Source organism: Hyalella azteca, unplaced genomic scaffold (genome assembly GCF_000764305.2).
Source record: "Hyalella azteca isolate HAZT.00-mixed unplaced genomic scaffold, Hazt_2.0.2 contig6811, whole genome shotgun sequence".
Taxonomy (NCBI): Eukaryota; Metazoa; Arthropoda; class Malacostraca; order Amphipoda; family Hyalellidae; genus Hyalella; species Hyalella azteca.
The window spans coordinates 1-26,496 of record NW_025936959.1 but is presented as its reverse complement, the minus strand read 5'-3'; the positions used below and the strand labels follow the sequence as shown (position 1 = coordinate 26,496).

Below are 26,496 nucleotides of genomic sequence, written 5' to 3'. Positions count from 1 at the left end.
ATTGACGTAGACACTTACTTTATGTTCGCTAAACTTGAAAAAGTCCTCTTATTCTGTTCAGATTATCGCAATTCGCTGAGTGTCATTATAAATACTATGGTAATAAATTAATTAAAATTTGGTTACATAAGTGTGGGCAATTAAAGAGTAATTTAAATACTTTTTTGGGGAAAGTAAGAGAGGAAATTAGGCAAAATGTAATGTGCGGAATAGTCTGTTTAAAAACAGAGCCTCATTTCTTGACATGTGCATAGTACAAACCTTAAATCTTAAAAGCCTCCAAAGATTCGTGTTTCTGATTTAAACAAGAATGGTGACGGTGCGACCAATTGTTCTCGAATTATAATTGAATTCCAGTTTTTTTAATTATGCTTTATCAATTGCATTTACTTAGTCTAGTCAGTTTTTTTAGATAATCGTGCGCTTATGCAAGAAATCCTTCCTATGAAATCCATTTTCCATTCTGATTTCCTCTGCGATATTGTTATCACTATTATATCTTTACGAACTCTACAACCTTTTTTATTATTCTGCATCAGGTCTAAATGTAAATTCTACTTCCGAAACTGCAATGAACGAATTTGAATTTCCCTTCATAAAGTTTCCTCAAGTCGACTTTGAAATTTTTTTTATCAGCAACAATGACGTAATATCGTTCACTGGCCAATACAGCTGTTGCTCGTGTACTCAGCACGTGTTCCATTAAAGAATCGCTCGTTTTGAAAAAGCTTCGTTTCGTCCTTTGCCCACATCTGAAATAAAATAAGCTTTAAAAATCAAGGGAATTTTATAGTTAGGAAATGACTTTATACTTTTCATAAGTCATTCATTTTATTTGTCGTTTAAAACGCATTTAGTATATTTAGCTTTGAATAATTCAACTCAAGGAAAAGTGAGCAATATACTAAGAAAAATGATCGAAACTTACTGCTGCTCTCCATTCCAAGAGTTGGGAAAGAAATCTAGTGCATTGTGTAACAGATATTTGAGGCGATAGTTGTCAGCACCTGGCTGCCTGGCTTACACCCATGCTCCATCTTCATCTTGGTGGTGAGTTAAACTACCTAACCTAAATTTAGTACTTTATGTCCTTTTCTTCTTAATCAATCCAGTTATTATTATGGTCAAATGTCTCGTATTATAACTTTGCATACTTTTTCTTATAATATAACTTTGAAAGCTTAAAATATTATGCTAGGGAGTAGGGACTATACTCTTAGTCTATAGTAATAGGTACTAGGTAGTGTGATCAGATTATTCAGATATGGCTCTGAATTAGGTAGGCTGGTAGGGTAGGCCGTAGGACCATGTTAGGCTTGGGCCGCTTGGCTTATGCAATAATGCAGCTTGCCACTGAAGTTGTCAGTGCTCCTTTGTCCTGCTTTTTGGAAAAAAATTATTCCCTGACATTTTTTGCATAAAATCATGAAGTAGCTCAGAGTATTTATAACCCATTAAACTTAAGTATAACTCAAGCTAGGCTACAAGGTCAAGTGTAGCCTGCGTAGGACACACCGACACTGATTGTTTTGGCATGTCCTACTTAGCTACGCCGCTACGGTACACAGTAGGATTGGAATTTTCCTACTTGTTTCTGAAATCTTGCAGCTTAAATGTGACAAATTTTTAGCACATTAGGAATCTCACGGCCTGATCATACACTTTTCTTAACAATTAGATAAGGAGGTAATTCATCTGGCAGAAATCTTGCGGTTATGGAAATGGCAGGGCCGCAGGAAAGCCACTATGCAGAGGGTGGATGCAGCGTCGGCAATATATGGATTTTTAAGCCCAAAGCGTCGCCGGCCATTTTAAAGATGCGTCGCCGGGTAATTTTTAATGAAAAGCCATTTACGCTGAGTAATGACGAACTATTTACGAGCCACAAACTTATTACAAGGTTGCATGCACGTGTTACCCCAAATAACTAATTTTACCCTAAAAACAGTCCGGTTGTACGGCAAGTGTCAACTGAACAAGTAATAAAGCAGTCTGACCGCTCTAATGCGACCGAAACTACGCAATCGAAAAAAATGTTGTTCACATTTTTTGCAGGAACTCATCGCAACTGATTTCCGGACAAGCTTCGCTGCATCGTAATCCATCCAACGTACCGGAAAGTGCGGAAACCTTACTTTTTTTCTAAATAGTTGGCTGAAGACTGAGAAATATATTAAATGCAAGAATTTCAATCTAAATGTGTCGGCAAGATCTTCTGAAGGCGAAAATTTTGCCGATAATGCGTCGCCGTAGGTCTTTAAATCTTTGTTCACTCTCTGCACAGTGGCAGGAAAGCTCTAGTCATGGCCCTAAAGGTAGATATTTTCCATGCTCGGTACTCCTATATGTTGAGATACAAGAACTAGCTCAGGCACACTGGCACATTATTTAGTTAGAAAACTGGTAAACACACCACAGAAATTGCAGATTTCATAAACCTGCTCCTTGATTTTCACTTTTTAGAGCTGAGCCTGAGCAAGTGCCTAGCTACCTAACTTAACCTAAGTGGAAAAATTTGGCAGAAGCCATCTGTGAACAAAACAAAATTCCCTATAAAACTGGCCAGTTTTTAGTTTTACCCATTCCTATGGCCTTTTCCTGATATCTTCAATAAAAAATGATGAAAATTTCTCATTTGCAACCCTTAATTTTTGTCATTGCATGTGAAAAAAGAAATGATTGTTTTTATCCATAATTTTAGGAAACTTCTGCCCAACAATGTAAAATTGATGCGAGTGTGAGACTGTGAGGTAATTGATTTTGCAGCCATAAATTCAGTTTTTTTTCTGAATGTGATTGATGGAACCTTGCTCAATGGTGAAGGTAGAATTTCTCATTTAGGGTAAACGCGGTATATTCCGACACATTAAGGACGCATTGAGAAATGAAAAACTATAAAAAAAACGTATGCGTTACGTAAGTTCTGTTGCCTTCACGTGACTCTCAAAACACTTCACTACGCGTCAGCAACGATGAAACGTCACAAAATGTTGCCATATATATTAAAAAGCCTTTAGAATGGAAACCTACCAACCCTATATTCTGTCACGGTGTGTGGCAATATTCGACACGTGGTGAGTCGTATTGCGTCAGCGCTTCAAATTTAACTGATACGTAATGCCGACATCAACGTATTCGAATTCCGTTCGCTGTGTGAGCTGTATTGGGATACAACACGGCTTTGAATTAGAACACTAACGAATGTTGAACCCTACTTAATTACGTTTTAATTAACAGCTATTAGGCTTTTAATTAAGCAAATTTCAATTTTTGTACAAAGCTTGGAACGATCTGTGTGTGTCCAATTCAAGTTGTGTCTGAATTAGTTTTGATGGGTCTAAATCCATCACTCAACTTAATCATCTATTAATTTATTTACGACTTGAAATCAGCAAATACAAGTTTACTTAAAGGATTCCTAATATATTCACAGACGTATTTAAAAGTCTCAAACCATAATATTCTTCCTATAAAAACAGTTATTCACTATTTGGTAGAGCAAGGTCAACTGTCAAATTTGACACATTTTTCAATGATCTCACCAGGTGGCATGCATTGTCTCTCTTTGGATCTCAATATTTTCCCACTAGATGGCCAAGACCTAGTGTTTTTGCAGTATTTTGACAAGCAAATGTATGACGTCACCATTTCAACCATCAATGAACGCATGGAACTAAAACAAAGCTTAATATAAAGGAAAAACTTGAGAAGTGACGGAATTACCTACGATGTCGGAATATACCGCGTTTACCCTAATGATTTTCTTGGAGAAGCATAATGAATGAAGTTAAATGATTTAATATAACATGTTAGCTTTGTGTCAACTGTCATTGATGATTGTATTCCAAATTGTTATGTTATCAATATGTGACCTCAAGCATGGAAAGTTGGAAACCATCTACCTTTAGAGCCGCAACTAGAGCGTTCCTGTCCTGCCATTTCTGGAACGGTGGAACGCAAAGTTTTTTGCAAGATGAATTACCTTTTATCTATTTGTTAACAAAAGTACACAATTGGGCTTTGATATTCCAAATGTGTTGAAAATTTGTCACATTGGAGCTGCAAGATGTCAAAAACAAGTACTGAAGTAGGGTAATTCCAATCCTGTGTGACATTAAATCTACCTTATTTTTACTAGAAGTGTAGTTTTCCAATATTCCATATTACAGTTAAATGGGTTGATAAGGGATGCTTTTTTTGTTGATAACTTCTTACCATGAAACGTTTCATAAATGAGATTGTGTTCATTTTAAATGTATTTGCAGGGCCATCATGTGGCATCTCAAAACAAATTCCATATGCTAATAGTAAGGTGCTAGATGCAAAAAAAAATATTCCTGAATTATCCCTGGAAGTTGGGTAATCTGGGACGCTTAAAATAAAACCTAATTTAAAAATGTTTGTAGCATGCAGAGTGTAATGTGTACTCACCTATTACTAACACTAACAGTACCGTACTCCAAAAACTCCTCTACCTTTATAGATGTTGAATAAATGACATTTTCTGTAATTTTTTCTGGTTTTCCTCTATTGATATATTACTGTATCTATGGTCATGCAGTTGAGCATTGACAATGACCTTGTCTACTACAAGCCTCATATCAGCAGCCATATAGCATTTCTTCTGTATTAGTAAACTTACAGGACTGGGCTTGTAGTTTTGCACCATTTTAATTGGGTCAAGTGAATTTACTAAAACAGAAAAAATTTTTGTTAAAAAGTCTCTGAAACAGCAGGCAATATTTTATTGACCATCATATATTTTTGAGAAATAAATCATAGTTTAGGTTATGCACCATTTTTATTGGGTCAAGTGAATTTACTATAACAAAAAAAAATTTGTTAAAAAAGTCTCTGAAACAGAATGCAATATTTTGACCATCATATATTTGGAGAAATAAATCATAGTTTAGTTAATTACTTTTCATTCTATGGCAGAGATATGAAGAAACATTCTAGTAAGATTTTTATGTTACCGAGTCTTGTAACTTGCTGACAAAAGTGTTAACAGTATAAATCATTGAAGCTTCCTGGATTGACAGTAAATGATAGAAACTTCATGTACTGGAATGTATTGACTCCTGCTATTTAATTATGTTCTCTTCTTGTGATTTGTGTGTCCCGAGTGTTTGATGAAGTTGTGTCATGTAATCGAGATCATTTTAGTAACATTGCACCTGCAACTAAATTACCCAAGCAATTATATTTTTTAGAAGAGATATTGGAAGGATTAGGTTCAAAAGTGTTCTGCTTGCATTTATTGATCACACGTTATTCTGAAATCTAGTATTTTGTGGGCTTCATTTGCCAACAATCAATACTCTTGTACAAAAGGAGCTTTTCCTTACTGAGAAGATATGTCTCTTTGACCATCATTTGTTGATATTGTTTTAATGCTTTCCCATTTTAATTGACTCTTGATAATCAAAATGTTTCTTTTTCAAAGATGAATCTCCTTGCTGGTAATATGGAAAAAATGTCTTTTATTTGAAATAAGTCATACTATTATACTGAAAAAGTGAATAAAAATGTTTGAATTGTTTACCTATCTTAATCTGAGAGGCGATTGAGATAAAGTTATAATGGGAGCAGTATTATATTTTCTTCTTCATTCATCATTATTTTTGGACCATAAAAATGTTGTATTTTAGGTTTAAAGTATAATTTTTCTGTTGAAATTATCAAGCCATGTTTACTTCTGCCTGAAAATGTTTGCAATATCTTCAAATATTTGCCAACATTTGCTCAATTGAATGTCATTGCTCTTAGATACATCAGCTCAAGAGTTGACCTAAATAATCTTAATTGCCTTTTGTACCAAAATATCTGAGGAAGATACAATACTTGTTACTTATGTATGTCAATATGTAGAAAATGTCATTGACAAACCCTTATTTATGAGAATCAAACTATTATTACATTACTAGCTGCATAATGCATCAATAGAGAGCTATTTGTGTGTCTCTTGGCATTACTCCTCCTTGAATTAGGCTTACTTGTAGAAGTAAGGCAATGATCGAGTTCAATATTTACAGCCAAGGCGCTATGTACAGCAGCTGCAGTATAGAAGACACTCCTTTTAACTCATTTCTTGAAGCATTTATTTTGGGGCACATGAAAGGTGGCTCTTTACTTCATTACTGTAGCCATAATGTCTGTCTGTACAATCATTGCAAAAAAAAATGGCTAGTGCAGAAATAGTTGTTCTTGAAATTTAACAATGTTTATAATGACCAATGTTAAATGTATAACCTTGTCTCAAACCCATTTTATTTTATAAATTACTGTAGGAGAAAGCATGAATATTTAATAATTTTTGAGACCTTCACTCTGATTCAAATTTCTTGGCTTCAATCAAGTTTACCCTAACATCTGTAATGTATGGTTTAAATTTGGCATTAATGTCTAGAATTCATGTTATCACACATCAACTTCCACACACATGGAAGAGAGAATGCAAGTGTGTTATAATGGATCTACATACATAGAGTTTAGAGCTATTTGTTTATCCCAACGCATTAGATCAAATATTCTAATCATTGCACTTGTCACACATTTTCTGCAGCTGGCTCATTATTCCCTATAATGCTTCAACCATGCAACTTGTTCTTCAATTGTGAATTCCTTTTGCATTTTTTATGAAATGTGAAGACAAATTGATTAATAAACAGGTTGATTAGATTATAGGGTTTGCCTTAATGTTCTGGCATTTGTAATGCATAAAAATTATGCCAAAATATTCATGAAAAGATCTCGTTAATAAGTTTTTTCTTCGAATAGTTGAATATTTTAATTATGCTATCCACACATGAATGTATCATGTGGCTTCTCTGTTCAACAGAGACCATAACTTATGAAGAGTTCTGCTGTGAGAGTTGGAGGATCCACTTGAAGCCATCCTGCTATTTGCATCTGCTTCACTGTATCATTCTGCTTCTGTGCGTATCATTCTTTCGTAACATTGATACACTATCATGAACTGAGCTAGTGTTTGCTCTACTGCCATCGATTTTGAGTGCTTATTGATGAAACATTGATAAAAATGGTGCTAATTGTGGATAATATCAATGTGACAAAATGCCCTGCTTCAACAAGCTCATTCTTCCGAGATCATCCGCAACTTGTGAGCCGTGCCAAAAACTGGCAGTCAGGCACAGTAAAAAAAGTGTCTGATGTAGGGCTGTTGTATGTAGCACAAAGAGAGTTTGCTGTGGTGCCTGGATCAGATAATAGAGTAAAAGTGGTGGGTTCTGATGATGCCACCACATGCCACATTGTCATGTTCCTACACAAAGCCTCAGGAAGTGTTGCTTTAGCCCACTTTGATGGGAGTAGACATGAAGATAGTTCTCTTGCAAGATTCCTGCAAGTACTTGTGGGCAATAGTGATGATAGAAAACTGGAAGTTTATGCCATTGGCGGGTTTTTCAATAATCAAGCAAACGTGAGGGGTTTAAAGGAGTCCCAAGAACTATCATTGAAACTCTTGAAAAACTTTATGAAACTTGAATTTGACTTTAATTTGATACAATGGTGCTGTTGTGAGCTGAACTCAATCATTTATAGAAATCCAAGGCCTCATGTTCGTCCACTGTTTCATGGCCTGTGCTATGACCGCATCAATAAAACTGCTCATCCTGCATCTTTTGAATCCCATGGTGTGGATGTAGCCCTCAGAGCTGCATCTGTCTGGTATACTGCAACAAGATCTATGAATGATCTATATGACAGTGCCAATCATTCCATCACAATCAAGCCCTTTCACAACAATTCGGATCATCCTTGGAGCTTTTACAAGACACTCTCAGATGAAGCAATACTGGACAACTTCTCAACATCTCCTTCTGCTGAACCTCCACTCTTCTGCTCCCAGATGCGTCTCATGTTCAACCTTTTGGATGCACATCCTCAGCCAATGAAAACATTATTTGCCGATGGTCAGCCTAGAGTTTATGAATTGTTACAGAATGGCAAATGGGATCTTCATTAATAAAATTGGTCTTGAAAAACATGCTGTAAATGTCTGCGCAAGAGCCCCTAGGATTTGATGCGCCTGTTTTGTAATTATGTGCCATGAGAAAATGGTTATTGCAAGTGCTTTTGTTAAAGATTATCATGTATTACTTTGATTTGTTCTAACAATTATAAACTTTCTAGTAATTTTTGAGATACTGTCTAACAGGATAATTTGGAGCGTTTTTCATAACTTCCTGCCGTAAAACATTTCATAAACCAGTTAGGGCTCACTTTAAAGCTCTTTGCAAGAGCTATCATATGGCATCTCTAAAAAATATTCGATGTGCAAAATAATCCTGTGTGCCAGACATGAAAGAAGAGCATCCTGAATTTGGTACCACTGGGAAGGGGTTATTTGGGGACACTTGAAATAAAATTTAATCGTAAAACATTTGAAGCATGCAGAGTCAGGGCGTACTCATCCATTACTAACAGTTCTCTGAAGTGCTCTACCTTTTCAGATGATGTAGATGTAGAATAAATAACATTTTCTGTGATTTTTGCTTGTTTTTCCATTATTGATATGATATTACCGTATCCATGGACATGCCATTGAGCATTGACAACAACCTTGTCCACTGCAAGCTTCATATCAGCAGCCATGTAGTATTTCTTCTGTATCTGTAAGCGTACAGAAAAGGGCTTGTAATTTAGCACTATTTTAATTGGGTCAAGTGAATTTACTAAAACAATGAAAAAGATCATAAAAACATTCCAAAACAGAAGGGAATATTCTAATGACAACCATTATATTTTTTTGGAGAAATAAATCATAGTTTAGGTTGATTATTTTTCATTCTATGTTGCCCAGTGCACAATTCTATCTAAGACTTTCTATGCATAATTTTGTGAAGACCAATGATGCATTAATTTTTCATTTAGTGAGATTTCTTTCACTGAGTAAGGTAAATGTAATCAAAATTTTTTGTTCGTTGCTTTATTTGTTCACTGGAGCCTTTGCTAACTGAGGTTCTACTGTAAATGCATTTTTAGGGGTGTCCCATATTACTCCGGAGGGGGGATTCCTTCTTAACCAGTTGTGTGGAAATGGCCATCATTTTGTTTTGGATCAAGGTACAAAAATTCTGTCAGTGATGTATTAAAGCCAACACCTGTCTGCAACTTTTTTCAAGTGAAAATTTTTCATTCGTCAAAATTTTTTTTATCACAGACGTTAGCAGAAGTACACTTTCAGGATATCACTTTTCAAAAATGTTGTAGTTTACACCACTTTTTCAAGTTTTGCAATATTTAAATCATGTTCGCTGCTATAACATTTTTTTGCTGTGGCAGATGGCTGTCTCGATTTATCCTGCCCATCCCGTATTATCACATTTGATGGTACTTATCTTCTTTTATTCATAATTACTTTGCTTAGATATTTCCTACTGCTATTTACATTCTCAGTGTCATTTCAATCACATGTGTATTACACTACAATTGCATATATGCTTATGCGTGTAAAAGTTTATTGCTGATTCCATTCATTGCAAGATTTATTTAAAATTTGACACATCTGTGTAACAAAAAAAATGTCCTAAACAATTAATTAATGTATATTTAACTAACTTGAATGTAAAAGCTGAATTGTCAGTTTTTAGGAGTCAATTGTCTGGGCAGGAGTCTTTGTTTGCTGTGTAAAAAATTCAAGAATCGAAGCTTATGACGTATCCCCTTCAGTACCCACAGGATTGGTGTGATGCCTCAGTTCCTCCTATTGATGATGCATTATAACTGATTTCTTCTTTCCCAGTTTGAATTATCATGTTTGAGTGATCAATATGTAACTTGTTTCAATTTTTCGTCTATGATTCTTTTGCTTCTTGCTAATTTATAAGGTTTATGTTGGGTTGCTTCATATACATTGTGCATATTATTCTAATCTAGAGAATTTAATATGAAATTATTTATAAAGTGTTATGCATGAAATATAGGTAATGTCTATGTCAAAATTATTATCAAGTTCTGCATGCTGCATGGTGGCAGAATTGCAGAAAATATGTACAGATCCAGCATTCTTGCCTTGAAGTCCAAAATCATGCTTCAAGAATGACTGCTTAGAAAAGGTGCTTTGCAGATATGCTCTTTTTGAAAGTGCCAGTTTGTTTTTTTATTCATATATTTGGAATTGGAAGTTTATCTTTGTCATTGAAATTCACTGTCAAAATAAACTTTGTGTGCTGAGAACTTATTTGTCAATTTCTCCTTAATGTTAAATGTGCCTGATATCTCCATTTCAGTATTTGAATGAATTGACAACCATTGTTTTTTTACAAATTTTGTACTGATGGAACACTCTGTTTGACAGGAAAAACATTTCTTTATTCTCTTATAACTGAGCTTGTTAAATATCTTATCTTGTTAAAGTGTGTTCAATCTGGTTAGTGCGTTTGCTTGCCTTACAGGCATGTTCTGGTGCTAGTACAATCAAATGTCAAGGTACAATAATGTGAGCAGTCTGTTTTGAGATGAGTGGCCGTCACTTTGGGAACAATAAATCTAACTTTATTTTCTGTGTTCTAATACCTTTTTGGGCTGATTAGAACAAAAGATGTTTGTAATATTTTTATTTACATCTTATAAACTCAGCTCCCATTAGGTAATATGGATAAAAAATAAAAATGTGGTCTCAAACTTCATTTTCTTAGTTGTGTATATGTAAAAAATCATGAATTTCTTGATTATGCAAAGATGTGAAGAAGAGAACATACCTTATTAAGTGATTTCACTATTTTGTCTAATTAAATAATAAATAAATTTCTAGTTCACTTTATTGACTATTATGGAAGACAGCATGTGATGACTGTGTTAAGATTCTCAGGCAGTTAAGTAAATAGTGATAGTTGGCCAGTGATTAGGTTTGCTACATTTATCTTAGTCATTCAAGTAGTGTAAAGGGAGAAAAGTTTGTGTAACACAAAGAAATATCAACCTGTTATTAATAATACTTGACAATACTTTCCAATTGTCCTTGAACTTTGGCTGCTTACAACGAGGCAGCATCATGCAGTACCCATTACTGAAGGAATGAATTTTGCATTGGATTTGTTCACATTCTTGATTATATTCAATATTTGGAAGTCTGGAAGCAAGCTCCTTTTGCAAAAAAATTATCGGTTTTAATTTACAGTAAATCTCCAGTGATCTCCTGCTTTTTTTTTTTTTTTTTGCATGAAATGTTACCTTGAACTGTTTTAATGAAACTTGTCAGAAGCTGTGTGCATTCAGTTGTCAGTATTTATTAAGTATTCGGGTTTCTTCTGAGTTGAACTGATTAGCAGGTTCCAAACCCAAACTATCCTGTTGGTTACATCGTTTTCATTTACAAAAAAGAGCCACTGTATTCTTATGTTGTGATGTGTGAAAATCATTGATTTTGGTTTGTGATGCTGTTTAGACTAATACTTAGAATAAGAAGACTAATAAAGTATTATCTGTCATGTAGAATTTTGAATGGCGTTTTTTAAAGTTATTGTAAAAAATATTTTTATCTTGATCAAGTTTTTATTATGGTGTGTAGCACAAGTTTTTTGAAACATTTTTTAGTCACATCATAGAATCACTGTAAAATGTTTCCTTTCAAGATTTTTAAATTATGTGTCTTGTAGATTTCTTATAAAACGTCATGCATGTATCTAAGATTAGTATGCTATATCCATGTTTTTATTAGTTTTTATGAGCTTAATATATATCATACCGTATACTGTATTCATTCAATTGATAATATATAGCTTCTTATTTATCCTAGTCCAAGTATACTAGCCATGCATCTTTATTAATAAGATTAATCTGAATATTCTTCATAGCTTGTTTTAGGAAGTGTGAAATGTGAAACATTTTCAAAAAATACATGCCCTTAATATAAAGTTATTTTGCTGATCTTATTGTTAAGATCTGCCTCTAGACCTTGCTTTGCATTTCACATACTCATGAAATTCTTTTAAAAACCCTAGAGATGAGAGAAGTAAGTGTATATGCTATGGAAATATTTTTTATACACCATATTGAGCTTTTGATACCACAATATTTCATCTGCTTGTAATCAAATTTTTCAAAGGCTCAAATTCATTCAGAGATGTGAATGATGAGAGTTTAAGCATGAGCTTAAGAGTCAAGCATTGAAATTGTTGCTTGTGTTCATTCACAGGTGCAGTTCATTTATTAGTGAAGAGGTGCATTAATGACGGCATCTAACCTATGCATCTCATTGTATTACCTACCATCAATTCAATCTTTGTCCTTCCTTCACCATACTAATTTCTTCAAACTTCTTGTGCTAATTTGAAGTTGTGGATGGTTGAACTTTATAAGCTTGAAATAACTTCAAATCAATCTTCTTTGGCTTATTCAGATCTTATGATTCCTGGTCCAGCACATTTTCATGAATATTTATCAACCAATGATATTTATTTCTGTGTATAATTTAATTTCCAATTATTACTACCTCTTCATAAACAACCATTCAAGTGATTCAACTCCCATTTGGGCAGTGTCAATATATAGGTAATTTATTTAATATTACTCATTGCATTTTATCAATACAAATGACTCTGCCACTTTCTATCTGGAAATATGTACCAATGTGGTCTCAAATAAATTATATGAAATGTATAATCTTCTTTTAACTATCCAACTCTGTATTTTTCAAGCATTTTAATATTCTGAGTTGTCTGCTTATCCAAAATAGCTGTCTTCTTATTGCAATGGTGAGTTTTTCATTATGGCTGCATAGTTGCAGAGATTAAATTTTTGTTGCCTCTTCAATCAATTCCTTTCATCTATAAACACTGTGCATAAATATCTACTGCGGTGTGCAGTAGATATTTTTCTGACTCAGCTATGAGATGAATGTTATATATGTGCTCTGAGGAATGCATTTCTGAAGCAAGACTTTAGTATTATCAAATTAGACCATTAAATTCCATGATTTTGTATTTCAATTAGCATTACTTTACTTAATCCTGTGACTGACTGTCCCCTGGCCAGCACATTACTAATCTCTAGCCTGTTGATCATTTTAGTCAAGCCTTCTTACTTTGATGGGTTCAATATTTGAAAACCTATGAAATCAGCTTCCTTGAAGGCTTCATCAGTATTTAGATTGCCTTGATTGCTGCTGTGTTTAATATTAATAATGGCGTCATCAATATTGGTTTATATTGGAATAAACAACTATAAAACCTATTTCTACTCTTCAATACTACCCAACACAATATCATAATTCTGTTTCCTCAAGACTGTCAAGCCCAGCTTCATATGCCAACAATATAAATGGAAGGTACCAGAAGGCATCAAGAGTTTTGTAACTTAGTAAACTGATTGACTGCCTCTCAGCAGCATCAGTTTTTCTCTACGTTGATGCTTGTGATGGCACAACTTGTCTTGTGCTCTGACAAAATTCATGTTGTGTTCTGAGTTCAGTAGCTGTAGAAACTGCATTTCAAATCAATTTTTATTTTTTAAAGCTTCCCTTTATTTTGTTTCTGCATAATTCAGGCCCTCATTATACAATTGTTTCAGATTCTGCAACAGAGCAACTGGCAAGTTTCAACAAGTCTCAAAACTCACAAATATTCAAGATTTATTATACATACCGCAAACTGCCACAAATAACGTTTTATGCCCTATACTGCTAAGTCAGCTTAAAGAGCCTAACCTATTTAAATCATTGCTTAATTTAAACTATTGACTTAGGTACCGTTTGGTGCTGCAATACCTCACTGTTGACTTGTTACCTTAACATTTCCTTGGTATAATTAGTATAAAGTGTCTATAACACACTGTACGGTTGGTGCGGTGCAGAAACTTCATTGCTTAGCTTATTGCCTTCAACACAGAGCTTTCAATACCGTACTCAAACATTTGATCACAAAATGTTCATGCCAAATATCCTGCTGCTGCTGCTGGCCTTGAATGTCTGCCACATCTTGGCTACACAGGACTACTACAAGGTAATGTTCTCCTGCAATGTAAGTTGTGCAAAAATACTGTACTGTTTAGGAACCTTTATTGCCTGCACTGTTGATTGCTTCTTTGAGACGTCAATTAAATTTTACATATTTAACAACATTCAAGAGCAAACAGTGATTTCTGGTCACCAAGTTAGTTTTTCGAGTTGGAGTTGGATTTTTTTTTTTTTCAAGCTTAGGCTATTTATTACAACACTTCTCTTTAATTTCACTTCTTGTTGTTTGTCTGTCTGCTACAAATCTTATAATCAATATTTAAAACACTTCTATCTCTCAAATCGATCTGAAATTTTGCACACTTGCATAAAGTTTGAGACAATACCTGAATCAATTTGTAATATAAATAATTATGAAAAATTTAATTTTTTTATTCAAAAATAAAGTTTATAAATTTTTTATTTATGAAAGTAAAATTAGAAATTCATTGTAGATTTGTAGAATTGGAGACACTGCATTCTCTTGAAGTGATGTCTTTAAAAAGTAATTTTTTAAATGCATATTATTTGGAATTGGAAAATTGAATGATCTGTACTGGAAATAACCAGCCTGTGACTCAGTCTTCAAGTTAGTCCTTTCAACTTCCATGCTGAAGTTCAGGCAGTTTTTTTGTTCCATACTAAGTGTTGTTATCAGTTTTTTAACTATGTGTATATAGAACATATTAATTTGTTTGTACTGAAAACTATAATTTCATTAGTGGCTTCCTTGGTGTCAAATGACAATATTTATGAATAAAATTCTTCATTGCATAAAATTCTATTTAGTTATTCAATGAAAATATCAACCCAACAGTTGATAGCAAGTATTAGCTCATTACTTAACCGTGCAGGTTTTGGGTGTGGAGAAGAATGCTTCCACGGCAGACATCAAACGTGCCTTCAAGAAGCTTGCTCTCAAGCACCACCCTGACAAGAGTGACGACCCCAAGGCCTCTGAGAAGTTCATGACCATAACTACGGGTGTGTTCACAGTAACAAATAACTCACTATGAACTTCGTTGTGCTCCTGATGTTTACTTCTGTCTGCTGCATGATTCATTCAATATCATTTACATATGAAATGTAGTTAGGAAAATATCAAGCTATACCTTAGTATAGTACGGTATTTCTTTATAACTGAAAGAGGTGCAAAAATGTCATTCAATACCAAGAGTTTTTCTGGCTGTCTTTCTTGCCGTATTGACTCGATGTGGTCTGTGAAATTCATACCTATAGACCATATTTTGATTAATACACATTACTTTTATTGATGTTGTCTGCCTCTCCGACAGCATGGTTATATAGACTTACCCTATAAAAAATTATGAACAAAATTAGCAGCTGGATTTTCTATCACTGAAGTAACAAGTAGAAATGTATCACTGACGTGCAAATCTTGATCCTGTAAACTTTGGTGCATTAGTTGTTGATCCTGCTATTGGAGTAGGTAACAGAAGTAAAAACTTGGTAAACTACTAAATATCTTTCCATATCTAACTCGGCTCTAATGAAATAATTTTGTTATCACTCCTCGATGATTTGTTGATATTACATAATACACGATATACTATAATATAATATGATCCATGTTGTTCTTAGGCTATAAGCATACCTATAGACGTTATGTCAAACAGAATTTCAATAGTATAGCATTGTTAAAATGTACAATTACTGATATTACCCTTTGCAAACAGTTGTGCTTGATAATAAGCTAGGGTTAAATGGTTGTGCATAAATATAGTCCTGCCTGATCATTATTTATTTATCTTTCTTGTGTGTCCTGCAGCGTACGAGATGCTCTTCAATGAATGAAGCTCACGTTCACTGAATGTGAGATTATTCAAATGAAATTATTCAAATGAATAATTCGGGATAAATTATTATTATTAAAATTATTCGTGAAATTATTCAAATGAATCTCACTTCAATGAATGAATAATTGCAGCATACGAGACGCTCTTCAATGAAGAGAAGAGAAAGGCATATGACCGCATGGGCCACGACGCATATGAAGCGTCCAAAAAAGCGGGCAGAACTCCTGAGGAGGAAGAGGCTTTCTCCAGCTTCTTCAGACAGTCGACTGCATCTTCTCCCGACCATGAGAGTTTCTTCCAGGGCTTCGACGATTTCTTCAGCGGCAAACGTGGGCCCAACTTGCGGGACGGAGGAATGTTCTTCCACACAAACGGCGCTCCAATGTTTGAGGTAACGCCTCCCATTATTCTAATGTCGCCTGAGGTTCAGCAATGGATAGAAGAAAGTGAAAAAGAGTTTGCACGCATTAATGCTTCTAAACAACCTTCTTCTCGACACTCGGGGCCTGAATTTCACACTGAGAAATCTTGCTTGCCTAATACTAAAAAAGCTACAAACCCTAACAAACCTGCTTATGAAAACCACAACAAGCCTTTTAACTAGACTTCCGTAAAACCTGTTAACAAAATCCAAAATAAACTATAACTCAAAACTTTAAATAAAAATTTTCTTTCAATCTCGCAGCGCTTCTGCCACTTCACCTCCCTTTCCTTCTGCTACTTGACTTCCCTTTCCTCCTGCCACTTCCTCCATTTCCTTCTGCCACTTGACTTCCCTTTCCTTCTGCCCCTTCCTCCATTTCCTTCTGCCATTTCACTTCCCCTTCATCTTGCCACTTTCCCTCCTCGAGCTTCTGCCACTTCACCATTGGTGCTTTTGCCCCTTCCACGCTACTGCCTCTCCTTCTCTGCAACCACCTGAGCCGTTCATACCTCAAAGCCCAGAAGTAGTTGACGCGGTTACATTTCTCTAGCTGTTCGCTCTCAACCTGCTCCTGAAATTATCTGTGCTGCAAGCCACAGCCAGTCTCCTAGTTATGTCTCTTTTGTTACCGCTACACCAGTTACGTTCTCTCCGGCACCGTCTTGCACTAACCTAATGACTTCGATCTCTGTGCATTTATTCTCTTCTTGCTCTTGCTAATCACCAATGCACTGATTTATTATTGGTCCAATTTAGGCTAACTTGCTTCGTCCCGCTAGCTGCTGTCCTCGAAATTTTTTTACATGGTCTTCATTACATAAGTGATTGTGTTTTTACATTTCCATATTCCTTATTGAAAATTCTTTCAAATCTGCACATTCTTATCATAGAGTTTTTGTACTGTCTTTGCTGTGTCATTGTCTCATAAATAAATAGTCCACTATATAATATTTTGATTACACTATAAATTTTTTCCCTTTAAAGCGTTGCATACATTTTTGGCAATGCACCACAAAGATATGTGAATGTTATTATCCTTCACTGGCTAGCATTTTTTTTTTGTATACCTATCAACATTTGTCAATAACTCTAACAAATTATTACGTAATAATAACAAAAATTAATTATTGAACATAGAATATAAAATTATTCATTCAAGTTTAGGCTATTCGTTTACACTGGCCTAGATTGTTATGAAAGGCAAGCCTATTTGTAACAAATAGGCTTGCCTAACGTTAATCAACACTGATCTCAAAATATGTGCTGTATATTCTGCTATTTATTCTATCCCGTGTGAATAATGAATCTTTTTACCATATACTTCTGATCATTATAACTGATAATTTATTAACAAAAAATGTCAAGTAGATTCACAAGAATTTCGTTGAAAAAGTTTTGAAGGCCAGCGCTATCATCATTTTGAGACTTCAAGAATTCAAGTATAATCAGCGTAAAGATATCGTGAATTTGTTTGGTTTCCTTTCTTTTAAATTTGTGCTTTTACTCAAACTAATGGTTTAAATCATTATATAACTTATTACAATTTGTGACTCTATTTCAACTAAAGCGTGCACCCTTCACTTTGTACTGTTTTTTATATGACCTGCATGGTTTTATTTTGTTATGCTTTTTTGATGTGACTTGCACTGTTTGATTTGTGATGCTACATTTAAAATACCAGTTCTTTCAAATTTACAATCGTGATATAATTAATATCAATAGTGATTTAATTAAATAATTATTAAGTTCGTATTGATATAAAAGCTTGTTAGCCGCTGCTGCCGAGCGTTGCGTCGGTCAAACTCCTGCCGTGCTAGTTACGATCATCCGATGTCTGACACTTGTCTTCAGACACCCAGTTTTATTGCAAATAACTTTTGTTTTTCTTGTTTGCTAGCTAAATTAAGATGATATGACGATGAGTAAAATTTTTTGATGCTTGCGCAAAGTAATTTTGATCCAGATTTCTTGCAGTCCCTGGCGAGGAAAATATTTTTGAATTACTTGGATTAGTGTTGTTCATGTAGAAATTGGTTAGCTAATTAAACGGTTCACAAGTCACCTGAATTTGTGGCCTCTGATCAAACTCAAATTAACTGTTAGAAGGGTTGATACCACTCGTTACCTGCTGGCGCGGTCATGCTGAATCTCCTCCACACTTGTTGTGCTGAGATAGTGTTTTGAAACAATTATTGTGGAGTCGATTTTGTACGTTTATTTACTTATGGTTCTCCTTGTCTGTTCGTGTTTATTGTTTAAAGTTTTATTAGTTTCTTTGTTCATTCTTACTTATTTCTGTTGTCTTCCTAGTGTACATATCTCATCGTTTCATTTTTGTTGTACACGCTGCATACGGTGGTCCTTCCCCTAGTAAACGCTCCTGGAAATATCGCTTCATTGCATCTCTTCTTTGTCCCGCCACTCATGTCCGTCTCGCTGAGTGCCGAGAATAACAATCGCCGCTGTTGGCAGAATGAGCCTAGTTTTCTACGCTACGAACTTGCAAGAAGCTCTCTGTTCTTTTATTGGTGTCTTAAATTTTATATATATAGTCATGTAAACTGAGTTTGTTTTTAATTCCCATATTTTTAATGTATAAGTCAGTTGATGTAAGTGAAGCATGGTTGAGCGCCTGAAGATATCTGATCGAATTATTGTCCGAGTAGTGATCCTGACACAGAGATGGTACGATAAGAAATGGTCTGATCGTTTATCGTCTGGTGAGTTCGTTTACGTAGAGATAAGACTTTAGTTTTGAGCAAGAAGTGATGTTATGGAAACTATACGAAAAATGAGCTGCTGTCAAGCGCTGTTTTCATTTATTGCTGCTGTTTTGTCGTCTCAACACTTGAAATGAATTATTTATGTATCCTCTTTGCTGACATTATTCGTTCAATGAATTTTGAAGTTCAGTCGTGTCAGGCCGTTTCAAGTTCATGACGTCAGTTTTAAATTTTCGTATTTACCAAACATGTACGTACATGTGATCAGCTTGAAAAAGTGCCCAGTTAGCTGCTTTGTGATCGATAATGGTCAGTAGCGATGAATTCTGTTATCTTGCACTTGCATCAAAGTTACGCGCCCATAATTTAATAGTTCCTGCAATTAAATAATAAACTGTAACCTTGAAAACAAGCCAGGAAAATTCATCCATTCTAACATGAGTGCTATTAAATGATGCAAGAAATCGAAATCGTAAAATAAATTGTCGACAATGAAATTTATTTAGAGCATCTGTCGCTGTAATTGTACAAAATGTTTCCGAACATTCGGCCTTTCGTCGTATGATGGTATTTTTGCTTGTGCGCGGAGTGATCAATAATTATCATTATAAATTAAAGCAATTGCATTGGAGAAAAGAAACCTTGAGTTAGATTTAAATGGGTGAAATATAGTTGGACTAGCGCATCCAAGTTATTGAAATATTTTTAACTGGATTTATCTGCATTTAATAGCACTAAGCAATTGAAATTCGTTTATTTACAACTCGTTCCATAGTTATTTATCATTTGTTCAAGATAACAAATTTCTTGTCAGTTTCAAATTATCGGCTATATTTATGAATTCTCAAATTATTTAATTTGAAAGCTATTATGACGGATAACTGACGATAAATATGAACCACCTATGAAATTTTTCCTTTCGAATCATAATTTTCAGTATTACATTTAAGTCGTTCCTGTTTCCAGAGTTCGAACTGTGCGAAAGGCAGTACTATGACTGAACAAATCAGGAGTGCATGAAGCAGTTACTTAACATATATTCCATCCCGTTTACGACGTTCCGGCAGTAAAAATATTGCCTGAATAATCTAATCGTTTAATTTTTATACTGAATGATATGAACGATAATTAGGACGTGGCGGCGACACAAGTGTTAGAAAGTATGGATAAAAAACAACTATTTTTGAAGTTTCTATTACATTCATTCGTATACGTAGCATGAACGTCTCTCTTTATTTCAGAATGATGATTTCTTCGAAGACATCGTGTTTGACCCGCTATGGAACGCGGACTCTGGCGATCACTTTGGTTCAGGGCGAAGTTTCTTCGGTGGCGGTCACTTCCAGCAGCACCAACAGCAGCACAGCCAAGCCAAGTTCCAGCACCATCAGCACCACGCCAGACACCATCAGCAGCACCGATTCTTCCAGGATAACGATGGTTTCTTCACCATGTTTGATGATGGTTTCGGCCATCACAGCTCCGACGGTAGAGGTTTCCAGCACAGGGCGGGCGCTACGCAGAAATGCGTCACCACTAAATACCGGAACGCGGACGGCCACATGGTAGAGAGCACGTCGTGTACCATAGGCTGATCCTGGCTCATGGATGATAGTACTTTACCAATTGATGATGCTCTCCTAGAAAATGATACATAAGGTCAAAGTCAGTGTCTGTTTAAATAAATATGTATTTTCGTACCTAATCTATAGTTCTTAATAGGTTTTACTTTGCATAATTCAGATGTTGGTGATAAAAATGATGTATATATATTGCAGAAATCATTTATATATTATTATTATTTGCTGACGCGTACTACGTATTGAGATGTAGTTGACTAATTATGAATAAAAAATGTAGATTTTTATCTGTTGCGGAATCCAAATGTATCTATTTATTAGAAATTGAGAGTATTTTTACATGACATTACAACTTGAGCTTCGAACATTTTTTGAGTGTTAACACTACATTCACCATGAAAAGCGACAGCTTTCTATCCAAGCTATATTTTCGCTACATGTCAACCAGAAGTTCGGATGTGTTTTCATACTGTACATTATTTATTCCAGTTTGAAGGTAATGGATTATAAAGTTTATACTCTAAAGTAAGCTAAAGCAACACCATTAAAAGTGTTGATCTTATGTTTGAACATAAAGGATGATAATTGAACTTGTTACTTACATTGCGCGCGGGCGTTAAAACTTAGACCGCCGGGCGCCTCTCGAACATTTTAGAACTGAGAATATTTTTATGGACTATATTAATGACTATGAAATTGCTAAATTCTATTCACTATAAATCGTTTTTTTATGAAATAGCTTTTATTTTTAGCTAGCAACGGTCAGTCAGCTTTGCACAGAGCACGGAAGGCAAATGTCAGCTTCGTACAGCTCTCAGTTTTGTACTCTCTTCCTCACTAAAGCTCTGCTAGTTTGTTACTTTAGGATTTCATGTTTGTGAAGTGACTGTAATATTTTTACTTGTAATTTGTTGGTTCCCTGAGTGATTATTTTACATCAATGATCAAAGTTCTGAGGCTAAGTTTTTTAAACGCTAGCGTTCGAGTGCTTCTCCGTAGTGCTGTACATTGAAGCATAATGTTACTTCTCTTTATAAATATTACATTATTGCCTGGTTAAATGATATTTAAAATGATCTGTATCCAAATAAGGGTTTTTACTTTAAATTTAAATTATATATTCGGGGTGTGCCAAAAAAAACTCGTGAGCCAACTTCATCAAATGTTGATTCTATATTATGGACATTATATTATCAAATGTTAATTCTATAATGATGTGTATATCTATTGAGGCACCTTTTGATTTGTGGTCACATGAACACCATGCAGCTCCTTCAATATTGTGCCTAATCATTAATGGTCGCGATTAGTCCAGCAAGTATCCACTTGCAGAAAGAAATGGAGACATGTTTCTTACCTCACAAATGTTTACCCTTTAAGTCATAAGACTAAGCGTCGTTTCTGACCGCGGCTATGAAGCAACATCCTGCGCTTACTAGAGTAATAAACAAGTTATTTTAAAACTGATGCTACGCCGAGCTGATTTATGCCCATATTTATGGGTATCTCTAATGCGGAAAGATATTAACTGAATGCGAACAAGGCGAATTTAATTTATCACATTTCTCTCCCGCAATACAATCTGATTTCTTCTGTGCCTCTTAGTAAAGTGTGCACGGGCAATGAAAATGTAAATGTGAAGCATCACTTCCGAGGCTAAATGAAATAATAACGTTTGTGTCCACTTAATTTCTAATTAATAAGGTCCGCCATCGCTGTAATTGCATCAATATTTGTTGAAAGTTGTGATCAGTTGTTATGTGTGCGGTTTTATTGCTCCGCATTAACCTAATTCTTAGTTGCTTAGCCACGAATGTTCTAAGTGACGTCTTCCTACCTCAGTTATGTCAGACGATGTATCGAAGTACTCATGCTCGTGTTCTTGCACAGGTGAATGCACCATTTCCATTGCGAACATGAAGAACGACTTGTATCTGCTCTAACCTAATTCTTATTTGAAATTGTTTCTGTATGTTGACTCCCTGTTTTTCCGAGTTTCGAAAATGAAATAAATTTGGGCTACCGCTTCTTCTGGCAGAATAAAGCAAATGAGCTAACAATTAACACACTTTTTAAAACTGCAAATTTTTGTGAACTATATTGATGACAGTGAATTTCATTTATCAAGTCCCATCAAGATAATCTCGTTACTCATGAAATTTTTTTCTTTCTTTGAAGCACCGCTTGATTTATGTGCTACGAAAATGATACGATCGGTCAAGTCACGATTCTTATGCTCTTACTTCTTCTCTTCTAAGTTGATTGAAAAACGTAGTAAAATTTGTATTTGTTGATCCATGTGTTGATAAGTTGCCTGGGCGTATATATTAATTATATATTAATGGCTTCATACTAATGATTCTAGACATCATTTCAGTCTCCGGTGTGGCTTTGAAACTTTCTACGTTTTTATAGCGAAAATACCTATTTTAAATTTATTTTTCCCTGCTAATTTATGCTCGTATTTATTAATAGAAATTTGGTAAATGCTCTCGGTTTTGCTCGTATTATTGGTAAAACTCGTCTGCTTACATCTCCAGTTCATGAAGGAAAGTCAAACGATGCAATATGTCCAAAATTGTTATATTTAGTTCCAGTTGCCGTAGCCGATTTATAGAGGTCTAATAAATAAGATCACGTTCAGAGGTATGTTTAATGTTCTATGGTAATGATGAATATTAAACATTCTATGTTACTGAAAGATAACTGCCGTAGACTAAACTGTTTGTTAAGGCAAATTTTTACCTTGATGTAAGATTTATCATAATTGAGGTATGTCGGAGTATGCATAATTTTAATCAAAAAATGTTTTTGTCATAAGACAAAGTTCAGACAGGATCGTCAATTTAGATCCATAAGCTAATAAAGAGGCAGCTTTATCCTATATTTCCTACAAATTGGATCACTTCCATGTAGTTATTGCCCTTCCTTTCCTGAATATTGAGAATTTTTTTCCATATATAACCATGTACAAGTTATCTGATGCGAGCAAATGCAAGTGAGAGAATGGCTTTTGATAATTAATTTTTTTCATAAAACTTTGGCAGTCTTTCATCATATCAATGTATTTTGTTTGTTTAATATTTATTTATTGAAATGCGCTTTAATGTTGGCTTCCTGTATAATATCGCGTTTATTTTGTTCAGAGAAATTATAATATTTGTATAAAACTTGTTTGCGTGCAACCTTCGAATCGCTGCCTGAAGTTTCGTGTGGTCCTTCGGTCTAAAAAAATGCGCAAGAGAAGGTACATTTATTTGTTCATACTGAGCTGGGATAGTATATTGTGCTGTGGAGAAAGGTTTTTGTTAGCTTCGAATGGCCAAAATTCCATTACCACGACCAGCTGAATCATGTTTAGAAAATTTGTGTCCTATTCTTCACAATATTTTTTAACTAAAACTGATTCGAATTGATCAGAAGTATTGCGAATGAGCGTTGCTAACTTAACATATTCTTACATGTTTGTTCTTATCGGTGAAGTTTGGAGAAAAGAAGTTGAGCCAAATCTACAATTATATTTCATTAGGAATCTTCAAAATGTTCTTTTGTGGCTACAAAACATTCGATTGTGACTAACAAAAAACACTAAATCGGCATTTATGCGGTTGTGTCATGCGGTCGCGATTGCGTTGAGTGCAAGTATCGGAAGTGACGGACCCTGCGAAATTATTTGTAATCATAATTACTATAATTTCGGAAAAATCTAGTCTTCGCCTTTTTCATAAATTTTTATATTTATTTTGTAAGGAAAATGTTACCGAATTTTAAAACCAATACCCGTATTATGTTCTAATCTGTAATTTTCCGCATTTTTGTTTCGTTAGATCTTAAATTGGAATGCATGCTGGGATGCATGCCAGAGGCCAGCATTGCCCAAGACCAGCAGCATATCTTTCATCCTCCTTTCCGTGCGTAAGCCTGCTAAAGGGCAGAGTAGACTAAGGGATTATATGTTAAAAGCCAATAGTACAAATCCCCTTCATGGAAATTAACCAGCGAGCTAATGAGAAGTAAGCCACCAATACAATCGCTCTATGCCGTATTGAAAACCATCCAACAGCTCTATCCCATGCCGTCTAACCTAATCACGATTTTCGGTAAGCAACTCCCTACGCCATACCGCTGTTGATACACAGCCAGCACTCCAGCCCGTCCGTTCGTCGCAGCTGTTTTCCCCCGGCATAACTCTACCTCCACGCATACCCCGTCTCATCGCCTTTTTTCACTGACTGCCGGACGGCTTTTCTTAGTTTCTGCTCACTTGACTGCATTTAGCTATGAAAAGAGGATCTATAGGAGTTGTAAACTAACCTAAGCTAACTTAACCAAACCTAATTCGGATAAGCATCAAAGGTCTGCGAGAAAAGCCTCCAGTTGGTCATGCGATAATGGTGGAGAGTCGGGGTAAGTGTGGGGGGGGGGAAGAAGATGCTGGGGGATAGTAAGACAGGGAAACAGTGACGCGGGGTTAACGTCTTGCGGATGGTATGGGTTATAAAGCATTGGAGAACAACGTATTGACCGTTAACTATGTGGAGTAGCAGCTTGTGTGCTGAAGCAGTGTTGGTTTAAAGTTCGTGTGGTGAGATAGGTCAATTTACTACGGCTGCTTAGGTGCCAGGATGACAATATCTATAGCATTTAGATGGTTGATGTTGGCTCCAGGGCTGATTTGAGCGTTAATTTGCTGGTCTACGGCTGCGCACCCTGCATGTTGACGGTCGAATAATGGACCGATCACCGAATTCCGGAAATCGCGTTGCGAATAACTTGCGAAGTTGCGATGCATCGCATACAGGGTCTGATTGTTTTCCGACTTTGTTGCTTCTGTCAAGTTCTATGAATCTGTCCAGTCTGTACCGTCAAAACGGGATAATAAGAGACGGGCGGGGTAAATCGGGAGTCTATTCAAATAATTTATACCCCTTTTTTATATTGTATTTATATATTGTTTACTTTATTTATTTTTTTCTCTCTTTCCTATTTTTTCCTGTTTGTGTGTTTCTTTTCAGCGATTTTCAGAATGGTTAGGCTCAAATTAAACATTATTTAGTGCCTCATGGATCAGTTTCTAGTACTCCCATAAAAATAAATAAAAAGTAAAGACTTAGTGTTACTTGTTAGTGACAACTTGAGCCGTGGGCCGTGAGGGGGAGCGCTGCCGTAGCCCAAAAATTTGACTCTTAAATCAGCCCAAGAGCCAATGCCAACCCTATACATCATAGTGGCAGAGCAGAGAGTTTTTTAGACTCTGTCTCAAGTTCATTTTTGAGTCCTATAAGTAGACCAGTAAAGTATCATGCATAGTGGCAAAGCAGAGAGTTTTTTAGACTCTCCCTCAAGTTCATTTTTGAGTCCTATAAGTAGACCAGTAAAGTATCATTGATACCATTACCAGCATTAGATACTTGAGAAATTGGTTAAAATCTTGAGTAAATGAGGAAATTAAAAATAAACTGATTCTAAAAACCTCTGGTTTGTCACTATGCTATACATGCAATAGAAATAGTCAGCATAACACCTATGCAGCTGTTCTTACTTGCCTCATCTCGCCACACCAGCTTGAAACAAGCAATTCCTCAGCCCACAAGCTGATACTCCAAACGGATTACGCCCAATAGTTCCTACACCAATGATTTAAGCCCATACCATCACTTCTTACCCAGACTGTAGAGCATGGCACAACATAGGTCGAGGACGCCGATTTCATGCACCAAAGATGCCAAGCAGGATGCCACTGGACACCACTGGACGCCGGTCGCCAATTATGCTTCTCCATAAATCATGATTTACAATCGATATGGCCGATGCGCCGTATTGATCTACACGCTACGCAGGATGGAATTCTAATTTTGAAGGTTCATATATTATTTCGATCCACCAAGACCACTTTTTCTATCCAACATTGTTATTTGAGGCAAAAAATGAACTTCTTATTCTTAAAGGCATAAAATACATAGGCTAACTTGCTCAGTTTCTATAAAGTACC

At 35.3% G+C, this 26,496-nt stretch overlaps 2 protein-coding genes across 2 annotated transcripts; both read left to right on the top strand.

Annotated features, from left to right (window-relative positions):
- The first annotated feature begins 639 nt into the window (after positions 1 to 639).
- Positions 640 to 8,523, top strand: LOC125177536 (protein N-terminal asparagine amidohydrolase-like). Its single transcript, XM_018165419.2, has 2 exons — positions 640 to 1,050; positions 6,842 to 8,523. The coding sequence occupies exon 2, from the start codon at positions 7,043 to 7,045 to the stop codon at positions 7,988 to 7,990; it is 948 nt and encodes a 315-aa protein (XP_018020908.1). The 5' UTR covers positions 640 to 1,050; positions 6,842 to 7,042; the 3' UTR covers positions 7,991 to 8,523.
- A 474-nt stretch (positions 8,524 to 8,997) lies between these two features.
- LOC108677225 (protein HLJ1) lies at positions 8,998 to 20,946 on the top strand. The gene is made up of 5 exons (XM_047881003.1): positions 8,998 to 12,722; positions 13,537 to 13,967; positions 14,815 to 14,944; positions 15,909 to 16,168; positions 20,166 to 20,946. Exons 2-5 carry the CDS (start codon positions 13,890 to 13,892, stop codon positions 20,517 to 20,519), a joined length of 822 nt encoding a protein of 273 aa, XP_047736959.1. The 5' UTR covers positions 8,998 to 12,722; positions 13,537 to 13,889; the 3' UTR covers positions 20,520 to 20,946.
- The last annotated feature ends 5,550 nt before the right edge of the window (positions 20,947 to 26,496 follow it).